Source organism: Drosophila simulans, chromosome X (assembly GCF_016746395.2).
Source record: "Drosophila simulans strain w501 chromosome X, Prin_Dsim_3.1, whole genome shotgun sequence".
NCBI lineage: Eukaryota > Metazoa > Arthropoda > Insecta > Diptera > Drosophilidae > Drosophila > Drosophila simulans.
This window is the reverse complement of record NC_052525.2, coordinates 14,830,533-14,843,732: the sequence shown is the minus strand read 5'-3', so window position 1 is coordinate 14,843,732 and position 13,200 is coordinate 14,830,533. Positions and strand designations below refer to the sequence as shown.

General features: G+C 44.6%; 1 protein-coding gene across 13 annotated transcripts in view; it reads left to right on the top strand.

Moving 5' to 3' along the window:
- LOC6726019 (merozoite surface antigen 2, allelic form 4) overlaps positions 1 to 12,861 on the top strand; it is a 49,402-nt gene extending 36,541 nt beyond the window's left edge. For 7 of the 13 annotated variants that reach the window (XM_039296318.2, XM_039296317.2, XM_039296312.1 and 4 more), the window contains 12 exons: positions 44 to 196; positions 313 to 443; positions 538 to 621; positions 1,096 to 1,249; positions 1,321 to 1,721; positions 1,836 to 2,177; positions 2,270 to 2,489; positions 3,733 to 3,939; positions 4,473 to 5,851; positions 5,912 to 6,549; positions 7,920 to 8,260; positions 8,328 to 12,861. In XM_039296318.2, coding sequence (XP_039152252.1) covers positions 44 to 196; positions 313 to 443; positions 538 to 621; positions 1,096 to 1,249; positions 1,321 to 1,721; positions 1,836 to 2,177; positions 2,270 to 2,489; positions 3,733 to 3,939; positions 4,473 to 5,851; positions 5,912 to 6,549; positions 7,920 to 8,260; positions 8,328 to 9,206 — 4,929 coding nt within the window. In that variant the 3' untranslated portion in view covers positions 9,207 to 12,861. The remainder of the gene's footprint in view (positions 1 to 43; positions 197 to 312; positions 444 to 537; positions 622 to 1,095; positions 1,250 to 1,320; positions 1,722 to 1,835; positions 2,178 to 2,269; positions 2,490 to 3,732; positions 3,940 to 4,472; positions 5,852 to 5,911; positions 6,550 to 7,919; positions 8,261 to 8,327) is intronic. The other 6 variants (XM_039296321.2, XM_039296314.2, XM_039296319.1 and 3 more) reach the window with 3 other exon arrangements.
- Positions 12,862 to 13,200: the final 339 nt, after the last annotated feature.

The window sequence follows — 13,200 nt, the reverse complement described above, 5'->3', positions numbered from 1 at the left end:
TGAGCATTATTAATGTGCGTACTAATTTGACGACCTTTTGCAGGTTTATCGATCTGTGAGATTTTATTACATCGTAGAAAGTAGAACAGTTTGGCCAAATTTATGGCGCGTTGTTAACCTAATTCATATCCTGTTAATACTGGCACACTGGTTCGGTTGTTTCTATTTTTTACTCTCCGAGGCGGAGGGCTTTCAGGTGCGTAAACAAGTGTAAAACAACTAAATTTAAATATATGCACTACTCAATTTTTAACCAACTAAGTAAATGAATTTGTGAATCATAAATATACCTGATTTATCCTGAAATCCCAGGGCGACTGGGTGTATCCGTATCGACCCGGGGACTACGCCACCCTAACGCGAAAGTATCTGGGCAGCCTGTACTGGTCGACCCTGACACTGACCACCATTGGGGATCTGCCCACGCCCGAAACGAATGCAGAGTGAGTAAGAATTACTAAAGATATAGTATATATAGTATATGGCTATTTGGGTGGGTTTCTGCTCTTACTTTCAACTACCAATTTCACCAATCAGACCGAACTTTTCGGTGGACGGCCCACGTTCAATTCCGCGGCGTGGCATTAAATCGCGCCTACTTCAATTTGGCTCTAGTTATGGGTACGATCATTATCAATATTGAACTTTGTGTTTCATTAGCAAGCAAGGTCAATCAAATTCAGCGAATATCATGCAACTTGTTTGGGGGCTGTCCACCGATTCGTCTGCCTTGGTGTTTATAATTTTTTAATATCTGAATATATCTGTTGCATATTGCCACGAAATAAGAGTTTGGCATCAAAGTTTTCGAAAGCGTGCGACAGCCTAGAACAGTTCCATTGATATTTGTCTACCAAATTTACCTGCAAGGATTTCAAATAGTTTTTGTTTTAAAACATAATCTCAAGCTTTCGAAAACTTTGATTGAGCTTGCAAAAAGTGCTGCTTCAAGGCAAAGAGAAAATGAGTGGCATGCGAGTTTTTAATACTATTATAAAGCTAAATACATTGAGCCACCCTATTTCTCTCCGCCACAAGTTTGGATTACATGTGCCCAGCTAATTGATTGCCACTCCCTGAATTGCTCCTTCGCAGATATATTTTTACGATCGTTAGCTATTTGATTGGTGTTTTTATCTTCGCCACCATTGTGGGCCAAGTGGGCAATGTGATAACGAACCGAAATGCGAATCGCCTGGAGTTCGAGCGCCTGCTGGATGGGGCCAAGACCTATATGCGGCACCACAAGGTGAGTTGGGCGCCATCTCCATTGCCGCCAGTCCAACTAATGTGCCGCCTCATCCGGGCCAATCCCTTTAGGTGCCCGGAGGGATGAAGCGGCGCGTGCTGCGGTGGTACGACTACAGCTGGTCCCGCGGCAGGATACAGGGTGGCGGTGACATCAATACCGCACTGGGCCTCCTGCCCGATAAGCTGAAAACCGAATTGGCCTTACATGTCAACCTGAGCGTGCTGAAGAAGGTGACCATATTCCAAGAGTGCCAGCCCGAGTTCCTCCACGATCTCGTGCTCAAGATGAAGGCCTACATCTTTACGCCGGGCGACTCCATTTGCCGCAAGGGCGAGGTGGCCCGCGAAATGTTCATCATTGCCGATGGCATCCTGGAGGTGCTGAGCGAGACGGGCAAGGTCCTGACCACCATGAAGGCTGGTGATTTTTTTGGCGAAATCGGCATCCTCAATCTGGACGGGCTTAACAAGTGAGTGGGGGCGGGAGGACCTAGAAATGGGGAAGGAAGCATACCCAATGCTTAACTAACTAACTGAGTTACGGTAGAAGCAAGAGTTTTACTTATTCAATGCGTACTTTGCAGACGCACAGCGGATGTGCGCTCCGTGGGCTACTCGGAGCTCTTCTCTCTGTCCCGCGAGGATGTCCTGGCGGCCATGAAGGACTACCCCGATGCCCAGGAGATCCTGCAGACCCTGGGCCGCAAGCGGCTAATGGAGGTGCGCTGCGTGAACAAGAAGTACGCCAAGGCGCAGAGTGACAAGGAGGCGGCCGCCTATGCGGCAGCTCATCCGCACCACCACCAGAGCCACCACCAGGGTCAGGTGCACCAGAGCGACAGCAGCGAGAACAGTGCCTCCAAGAAGATCGTGGACAAGCTGAAGCACGACGTCAAGGGATTCCGCAACGTGCTGAAGAAGTCCAGGTGAGTACAAGAGTACTTTTCAATTGGCTTAAAGTCGGGCAAATGCGATGTGCTTCAATTTCAAATGGAAATGATGCATTATTCTCCCCCAGGACCTCGCGCAAAAGCGATGAATCCCTGGAGATGCAGCCGCTGCACAACACCTCGCCGCGCGGCAGCAAGATCCTGCTGAAGCGCATGTCGCGCGTTCGATCGGACGAAAAGGATGCGGATAGCGCCGAGGCCAAGGACGAGTTGCACGACAAGACGCCCAGCCCGATTGGGGCGGGACTGCCGTTGCTGCAGCGCCTCCGGCTCCTCAAGGAGAAGCAGGTGAGTTGGCCAGGCCGGGCCAGGGATGGGAAGCCATTCCAGTCGCATCGACATCGCCACCCACCTGCGGCCAGAAGCCACACAGCCACAGTTACAACCACCGAGTCACCGGAAACCACACAGCTCTTTTGGTTTTTTGTTATTTTTCGTTTCACTTTCATTTCTTTTACTCACCCACTTCACCTTTTGCTCGACTTGGTTTTCCACACCCACATCCAGAGTCACCAAGAGCCACGACCACGCCCACAACCGCCCACTCCCACACCCACCTGCCACCCACAAGGCTTTAAATGGTTTTTCGCCACAAGCAGACAAACAGAGCGTTGAATGAAGAGCTTGACAAATGGAAAAACAAACCAACACGCCCACAAAAACACAAACAGCCTAATGGAAAACGGTCTGAAGCCTGTTGTATCTGAGATACCGATTACTTATAGTCCCACCGCCGCCATCACCACCCACAAGCCATCCAATCACCCAACCACCCACACTTGCATATGTGTACAATGTTTCGACTCCATAATGTAATGCAGTTTGTACAAGTTGTTAGTGCACCTTCAGATAAATCCACCCAAGATAAATGTGCTAGTTCCAAAGATCTTAATTATTGCAATCGAGCACGTAACGCAATTCAAGCTAACTATATCTAATAGCAAACTATACAGATGACATTATATAGAACTGGAGCAGGACAGTCTGTTTTCCAACTTTTGGGAACTTTAAGAAAATAATAAATATTTACAATTTGAAAAGTGATCCGCAATTAGATGCTTTCCAAATGAATTGGCAAACTTCGAATCAATAACAAAATTTGTAAACCATGCGATTAAAGGATTATATTCGTACAAATTTTTACCACTAATCTCTAATTTTTAGGAAAAGACATACTAGATTAGTCTATAAAGGTCGCCTGTTCTCTGTAAATCCTTGTAAAAACAACTCGTGAGCTTATCTAGATGCTTTCAATAGTCCCCCTGCTTTCGCTTAGTAAACAAGAACATATATACTTTTAATTTACAGATGAAACAAACAAGCAAATACAGAGAAAAAAATAAAAATATATCAAAGATACACCATCGCTGACATTGCCCACTTAAGTCATGAGTTCGTTTGCATTTATCATTTGATTTTGGTTTAGCTTTCGAAATGATTAACGCCCGATCCAGATAAATTCGTGTTGTATGTAATTATCCCCAGCTCCTAAACAGTAGTTTTGTATGTGTCTTTATGTGTCTTGCACTAGGATCGCGAAGAGCGAGCTGTTAAGTCCACACCACCACAGAAATCTCCACCTCACTCACATGTAACGTGTACGTTATCGCCGCAGGAATCGATCCAGGAGGAGCCCGAACGCGAGTTCAGCGAAGGCTTTCCCCTGATCCAGCGACTCCAGCAGTTGAAAATTAAGAACGAGCCGCAGGCAAACGCCGCCGAACCCGGCGTCGTCATGGTAAAGCAAAAAAAAAATAAAATAATAATAATAATAAAGACATATCAAAATATAAAAAAATATATTTATAACCAGATATAGCATCCAGAACCTATAGATCTAGAAAGCATCGCGAAAGAAGCTAGCCCTTAACTTTTCCCACCTCATTGGGGGAATACTCGTCTTAAAGAACTCACTTCATGCTTAGTCTTCAAAAGTTAGACTTTATCTGGAGCTTTAGAAATTAAGCTCCTGTTAAGCTCATGTACAGTTAGAATCAGAAGAAACCTTAGATTTCTTATACAACTCAGATATAAAAACGACAAATGGTCATCAACCAGTTCATATGAAATAACAAAAAGCCAATTATAAGTTAAGGTTACAGTGCCGGTTAAGTTTCACGTAAAATTTCTCATGCTCCTGTTAGCAGAAACATATGTTTCAGTAACAGGATTATGAGAATAAGCAACATTTATTGACCTTTTACCTTCTATTAATATGTGCAAACATCTCTCTTCCTATAAACGTGCACCTAACCCGATGAAATCACTTAGGTCAACACGCCGCCCAACATCAGCAGCAAAATAGATTCGCATTTCGCTGCCAGCCAGGCAGGTGCATCGCATCCTGGTACAAATGGTGGAGCCATCGGCATCTCGGCGCCGGGACAATCGCTGACGGTGGCCCAGATCAAGCCCATCATGAAGGTCTCCTTCAAGCAGAAGATCCAGCAGATGCAGGGTGGCGGCGGAGGAGCCAGCAGTTCTCCGGGTCCAAGCACGGGAGCCATAGCCAAGAAGGAGCCACCCAAATCACTGGCTCTGGTGGCCAAGCATGCGACTTCCGAGGATTCCGTCGCCGCAACCGGATTGGGCTTGGGATCTGGTTCTAGCTCTGGCATTGCCACCATATCGAAGAGGGTAGTCAAACCTCAAAGCCATCGGATGGCTACGCCGCTGCAATCCGACACGGACACCGATGGCACGCCCATCAAGCCGTGGTCCAAGCTGAAACTGGCCACCCTGATGTCCTCCAGCTACACGAGCTTAACCAACTGTTCGCCGGATGATCTGGCCTCACCGCTGAAGAACTATTCGCTGAGCAACATACCGCAGCAGATGGAGACGCATACGCGACCTCGTCACCATAGCGCCAGAAGCAGTTCGAGATCTCCGCGTCATGGACACCACCATCACCATCATCATGGCCACCACCAGCACGGACAGCTTCAGGGGCCAAGCTCCACGAGCACCAACGGCTCCACGGCCAGCCAGGTGACGGCGAGCGCAAAACGAGATTGCCTGCGTCTCCAGAAGCCGGAGCAGCACTTGCCCGACGGCGAACTTACCGAACTGGGCGGCAATGGACGGAGGAAGCTCTACCAAAGCGTGTTCGATCTGTCGCCGGAATACTGCGGACTGCCGTTTGTCAAGCGATTGAAGATTCTCAATGAGCGCCAGAAGCTGGCGGAACTGGAACGGGCACTGCAGACCCGTAGCTTTAGCCTGGACTGCTCCAAGTCCGGGCCGGATAGCAAGGTGCCCATAACGGAGTCCTTGTATCGATGCTACAGCGACACCTCCGGCATCTACTCGCAGTTCCTCAGCACGTACGAGTCAACCACCAGCTCCACTTCGATATCCACCAATACTTCCGCCTCTGCATCGGCATCCGCCTCCGCTTCCGCATCCGCATCGGATAGCAACTCCAGGCAGTTGCAGTACGTACCCCTGCCACTCAGTCCAGAATCGAATGAGACCATGGAGCGGCGCAAGCTGAAGAGCATACTCAAGAAACTCCAGATGGGCGGTGGTCAGCAGGAGGAGGCGGGGCCGGGCGCGGGAACGGGAGCGGTAAAGGGAACGGGGTCAAAGGTCAACTCCAGTGCCAGCCAAAAGGGGCAGGGACTGCCGGCGGAGCCGACCTTGGAAGGGTACGTGGCTAGGCACAGTAAGCTCTTGAAGAGTGTAACCTTCCATTCCACTCTTTCCAGCCCGCCCGCCAGTGCCAAGGAGGAGGAATCTCCCTTCGGCGGTGCTGCGGCGATCGGTTCGGTGAATAAAGGTTGCGGTAACGGTAACGGTAACGGCAGCGTTAGTGGTAACGGTAACGGTAGCGGTACGGTTAACGATAGCAGTGCTAATCCGAGTTCGCATCCGAGCAATAACGGCAACAGTGCGTATACGTGTCCTCCCCCACCGGCGGTGGCTTTTCCGTTTCCGGTACCCATTGCACCAGCATCCGGCTCAGTTCCACTACCATTGGAGCCCGGAGCGTCGAACGTCTGGTCGCCGACGTTGACGTTGGTAACGCCCACGAATTCGCCGCAGGAGAGCTTCGCGTTTCCCGCCCAACTGCAGGGGGAGTTGGGCGGACACGGAACCGGGCGCGGACTCGTTGGTGGCGTTGGCAGCGCCTCAGCGTCGATGTTGCCAGCGGGAGCGGGAGCAACTGCATCCGCATCCGCATCCGCATCCACGTCCACGTCCGCCTCGTATGTCGTCGAGTGCTCAGCGTCGTCGAATCAGATCCTCCATGCCCAGTCCACCACTGATTTGAATTTGAATTTGCAGCTCAGGCAGAACACGACCAGTGCGATGGGCGGACCGGGTCCAGCGCAGCGGATCGAAGGTAAATATATCTGTTTCAGATCGGACATTATAGATCCACGATCCAGAACAAGAGCAATGCCATGCAACGCTTGTCACTTCCCAGATTGTAAAGATATATTTGAGTAAAAGAAACACGCTATGTAACTCTATCTCTTTCTCTCTCTCTATTTGAGCATACTTCTATATACACTGACACTTGCGCATGTATGCGAGTCACTCATACTCGCACAATAAGAACTTTCTCTCGCTTTGCCCTGCTTTCTTCCACCCACACCCACCCCTACTCCCCATCAAACTACTCGTCTTACCATCTTTTTATGCCACCGCTTTTGATAAAATCCTAACTGAAATCTTTGCATGATAACATTAAGTGTAAAAGGCTTTCGAAACACAGAAATTGTGTACTATATATATACATTTTTAAATTTCTTGGATTTTATACACCGCTTTTCTATACCTAAACTTTTTTATATAGTTTTCTCTAAAGATATAGTATATCGTATTTACTTTCGAATAGCAATGGTCATACCTTTACCTCTCTTATAACTGCTATAAAGAACAACTTTCCCATTAGACTTAAATATTAAATACCTTCATTCTTTGGCTATTCCTTTAAGTCTTCCTATAACTCTCCTAAAGAGTTACCTGCATTTTTAACCCTTACCTTCTTAGGGTTTTACCGAAATATAAAAAAAAACAGCTCAAGTCCTGAAAACTAAATAATGGTTATCATAGCTAAAAACACGAAATGTGCCATAGAACGGAGAATTTTTTCAGCTGATGGGCAGAAGTACAGTCACGCACGCATTGGGAACGAAATGGAATGAAACAGCCGCCATGATGGATGCTTAAGTCCTTAAGAGCATGTAACTAAAACAGCACAGAACACACAAAGTCTCACCCCGACCTATGCTTTTGTATATATTAAGAAAAAAAACCACTAAAGAACACGATCCTGTATATATGTACCTATATATGTATATAGGAGTACCATATAGAGATCTCAGCTGAGCTTGTTTGACGGAGCCGGTGCAACATTTGTATGGTAATGGGAATGAGAATGCCTGACGTTTGTAAATAATTGTCGACGATGTACGTATGTATTGGTATACAGAGCTTCGTGACACGAAGTCAACTGTACTTGTTAGTTAAGGCTGACACGTAACTAAATCAAAGTACTATAGCCTAAGTATGTAGTGCTAACAACGCTTAAACACCCACAGCCTAATTTGATGTAGTTAAACTCTGGAAAATACTATTGTGAATGTCCTCTCACCCAAAATGCAAATGAAAACTCACCTTTGCCAGACACAAAGTACCCATTCCCATGATTTCATCCACCTCAACTGTTCAACGTTCTCACAACGATGTATGATCTTGAATTTAAAGGCTTCCCGGAGGCACAGGACTACTTCAATCAAATCCTGAACGGCATCAACCACGTGATCAAGACGCACATGAACGAGATGCACTCCAAGTTCGAGACGCAATTCTCCAGCATGGCTGGTGAGGTGCGGCGACGCGACGCCATCATCGCCCAGCTGCAGCTCAAGCTGCGCTCCATAGAGGGCAAGTCCTCAGCGGCAGCGGCATCCTCATCCTCCTCCGCCCTGGTGCTGCCCATCAGCCGGCGCCAGAAGAAGATGCCCCAGCTGTCGGTGGACGACGATGAGCCGCCGGAGGAGGAGGACAACAGCAGTTCGGGTTCTTCAGCGGAACTTTTGTTTATGGTGGGTTTGGTAGTTTTTAAAACATAGAACATATTTCGAATAAATCTTGTTCCTTTCATTCTTAAAGCGCGGTGATTCCCTGGACACGGTGTTCACCTCATCGCCACCCATTCAAGGCGGCAGGCGCAGCACATCGCCGGGTCCTAGTCGTCATCATGCGGCCTCGGCGAACGCCCTGAACTGTCCGAGCAGCTACTACGGAGGACCCGGCTCCCTAAGCTCCCGCCACGCCCAGAGCCACCCCAGTTTCTATTCCGGCCAGGGCAATGGACGGAGCAGCGGGCGCAGCAGTGGCTATCGCGAGTGGAGCGGCGCAGCGGAGAGCGGACACCTGGTCAGTGGGAGTGGATCGAGCGGCGCTGTCATGGTGGCCGATGTCACGGGAAATCTGGCCCGCCTGTCGGACAGCGTGATCCTCGACATTGGCGAGAGCTCCAGCTCGAGCTCCTCTTCCAGCAAGATCAACATGGCCGAAGTGGATGACGACGAGGAGGAGGAGGATCCGAGGGGTCGGGTGGCTCGAAACGAGGAGGACATGGACGACGGCGAAGGTGGTTTGGCGAGCCACAACGACTGGGAGGTGCAGATGCTGGCCGCCGAGATGGAACGGCAAGAGCGGAAGCGTGGCCACTCCCTATCCGACAATCTGGGCGAGCTGAAGCACTGCAGCACGTTTCTGCGGCGTCGCCGGAAGTTCAGCGACACGGAAACGGAATTTAGTGAGACGGACATGGAAGAGCAGCTGGCCAGATCGCGCAGCGGCCCAATGGAGCCCAGCGGATCGGCACCATCTAGCTCTGGAGCCGGTGGCTCCACATCCGCGGGACATCAGAGCGGCAGCCAGCGACCGAGAGCTTCCAGTCTGGATCAGTTCAATCTGCGCTACGGCATCGGGCGCGGAATCTTTAAAGCAATGAGCATCGACCGTGATAAAGACAAGCTTTGAGAACTATAATCACGACCAAATCTAACCCGATCCCGATCCTGGTCCTGGTCCTGGTCCCAATCCCGTTCTGAGTTCCGAATCCCATCCCCATCGCAGCCAGAAGCGATTTCATCAGCAGACAACCAATAAGCAATGGAATTTGGACAGTATTACCATGGTACAAGAACTAGGTATATGTATATGATATACAAAACTAAGAAGATGTCAGGACATATAGATCTATATTCTATATATGTTTAGCCCTAACGAAACCCCCCAGCAAGAGAATCGATATATACAGATATACACATATAAAGTAAAGCCCGATTGAGATATATATATACACATATATATATATAAAACATATAGATTTAACGGAAACAACAACTACTAAAAACCGAGAAACAAACACACAAATAGCCAGAGAGTGTTCCCACCCCGATTCCAATTACTATTCGTTTCGCTATCTTGAATTTAAAAAATCCCGATTGTTTGTGCTTGCAAAATGGTAATAGTTAAATCCTAGTTTATCTTTGTCCGTTAAAAAACGCTGTGATTTCGTTTTAAATGCATGATATTTACAAAGATTTCTTATGTCTTTCCTTTCCTTATAAAATTACTCTTAAATATGAATAATTTTTATCCAGGAAATTCTTCTTATATGTTAACAAAGCAATGATTCTACGTTTGATCTCATGTTTTCTTCGTTTACTTTTTATAATGTTATACATTAATTTTAAGTCTTATTCAGTTGCTCTATCATTATGCAAGTGTACTTAAGGGTTTACCCATATTTTCTATAATTTTCTTTTTATAAATTTGCCAAATTTGTGTGACCCTGTGAGAGAATGTATGTGCGTAGAAAATAATTCCCACATTAAACCGTCCTGAAAAACGTCCATGCCACGATGCGCATGTTAGTTCATTTTGTATGTATCTGTATCTGAAATCGCAAAAAAGATGAAAATCGGCATTTGAATCTGTATCTGTCTCGATCCGAACCCAAATCGGTATATTGATCAGTTGCTCGTTTAGTTCGTGGACATCGGGGTCATGGGCCTCTCTACAGATGTATATACCTCTTATTGTTAGAGACTATGGAACATATATATACATATATATTTTAAGTACGTACATATATACACAGAAATATACATAGTTATATATCTATATATGAACTAGTCTAATGAAAACCGAAAGCTTTAATAACTTATATAGAAAACTATTTAAGAAACATTTTAAATACTAATCGATTCGGACAAATGTTTTGAAATAGAACAGGCCAATCCATTTCCAACACAACCAAACTAAAAAAAGGAAAATTAAATGAAAATGAAAAACAAACACACTAAACACATACATAAGGCATACACCTGCATACGAATATCTAAATATAGAGCCTATAATATGCATAGATTAGCGATTTACTTGTTGAACACCCTCGGTTAAGCCTATCGAAGCGTTAGTCGAACCTATCGAAAAACTTAGACTAGCTCTGTAAACCTTAAACCTTGTAAGCCTCCAAAATCCAAAGTCCAAAGTCCCTGCATCCATTCGGTTTCGTTCACCTGATCCCAAGCTTGACCTTCACCTCGTCCTCCAATCCTAACTAGAGAAACTATCTCGCCGTAAGAAAGGCAACTCTAGCACTTAAGTAGTTTAGTGCAGTTCAAGATCTATTTCGAAACCGAATCGAGTCTGTCGCACCGCCGCCGAAAACAAAAATGTATCTCAAGACTATGTAGGCAGGAAACACGATTGTTGATTGTTGCTTTTTCATTTTTGATTTCTATTGTTGCTCTGAACTAATCGCTTTACTAAAGACAGTTACTAGCCAGGCCCTAGACGCACTCACTAATCAGACGGTAGAGTCCGTAGAGAAAAGTTAGACACCCAACTCTAGAGTTTTGTAGTTTCAACTAGCCACAAAAAAGGATGTTAAGCTGTACTCAAGCCACTTACTATCGCTCTGGCTACTTCGGCTATCGATAACTATCGTACTGTACTAAGCGCACTAACCAACACACACAAACACAAGACAAACACACCCACACACTTAAAATGATAAAAGTCAAACTTAAATATTAGATACTATATCTATTTGAGTATCTTGAATGAGTGTTCTCACCTTTCGTGGTACGAACGCATACAAATTTATGTACATTTTAACAAGTAAGCGATATTTATCAATGACTTTCCTCAAAAACATCGATAAGTACCGATTATTATTTAAAATTGACAGCATTTCTTGGGGAAAAGCATATTTCGTTGATTTTTTATGAGAACTTCATTAATGGTACTCAAAAAAACGAATGGTATATGTAAAAAAACAGACGAAAGATGATTTTCCCCTTTAACTAAAATGTATTTCTCAAAAACTAGTCCACAGCAACATAAAAAACCTGAAATTCAAGGAACAAGGAATTCTCAAGTGGGTTCAAAACAAAGAAAACCAAAGCAAACAAAACCAAAAAGTACACAAAAAGCAAAACTTTAATGGGTCACAGCCAGCTAAGCAGTCCAACTAAATGTAATAAGACAAAACGACAAGCACAACACTTATGTAATTCAAAACAACACAGCCGGAAGATGGAGCAGGAGTAACTCTATAAGATTTTAATTTAGTCGTTTATTGGGTTCATTTGTTGAGGAGGCCACGATTGAATGCCAACGAGGAGAGCCATTTAAATTGAATTACATACGCCAGGGACCACAAAATGTCTTTTTTTGTCTCTTTTTTATATAAACGTGTAAACACAATAGGAAATCCTAGCAAAGTTAATGATAATAATGCCCAAAACAGGAGAGTGTTATTGACCAGAAGGTAGTCATCATATAATCATCGATATACCCTTAGCCAGGCACCCATTATATAGGCCCCAATCCCGATTTATATATATATATATATAAATCTTTATATATACAAGTATGTCTAACTGATTTCTTATGTACCACTCACTCTCGGTTCAATTGTTGTCAGTCAACGAAAAACTCTGTGAGTCAATTATGTATATGGATCATTTTTAATCGATTGTTTTTAACTGAAGATATGCCAGATGACCGATTTTGACCTACTCTGTATTGTACTATATTGCATTGAATACCGCGAATTGTTGTCGTTGTTGATTTTAAATTTTAAATTGCTCGTATTTAAGTTACCGATATTTTTGTACATTAGTTTAAGGTAGCGCATAATAAGTCCCACGAGTCTAGAGTAAATTCCTATATAAATGTATAAATACATTTTTTTTTCTCCTAATTGCTAATTTCGCAATGTTGACCGAATACTAAAGAAAATGTACTTATAGTGAAATTATACGCAAAAAATAATTTAAACTAAACTAAATGAGAACTAAACCAAAGCAAAAATGAAAACAAACAGAGAAATTAGCACATGTTAAAGAAGCGCAAATAAAAGTGAATACAAACGAATATGACAACAAACTTGCCTTCGGTTGCGAGTTACTTTGTAGTGTGCCAAATCTACATCATATCAGCTTTTACTCACCACACGGTATGATGTTGCTGCAAAATAATACGAATCCCAATTCGAACACTAAATGAAACCACGAAAAACCGATGCAAGTGAAGCTAAATCCCCAGCAGGCAAGGTGAAATATGAATGAGAAATCGAGGCAAGCTGAACTTATTTGAATAAAAGAAGAAAATGTAAAAACTACGGAATCATTTTATTTGGCAGGGCGGTATAATAATAAATAAACTATAAACAATAAAAAACTATTATAATATTTATTTCAATTGCTAACGACCAATGCAAATATAATCAATAAAGCTTGCTTTAAAAGGGTAACTCTATCATTGGCCACCTATTGGGCACTAATGGAAACTATGAAAGAGATAGGCGCCTGCGCAAAGTGGAAAAGCCGCCCAGCTGTTTGGTTATATTTTGAAAGAATATTAACTTATTGTAAAACAAGAATCAAATAGCCTCTAAAAAGTTAAGTTTCCTTTAAAATACGATACATCATAATCGATGAATGCAAATCAAATCAAT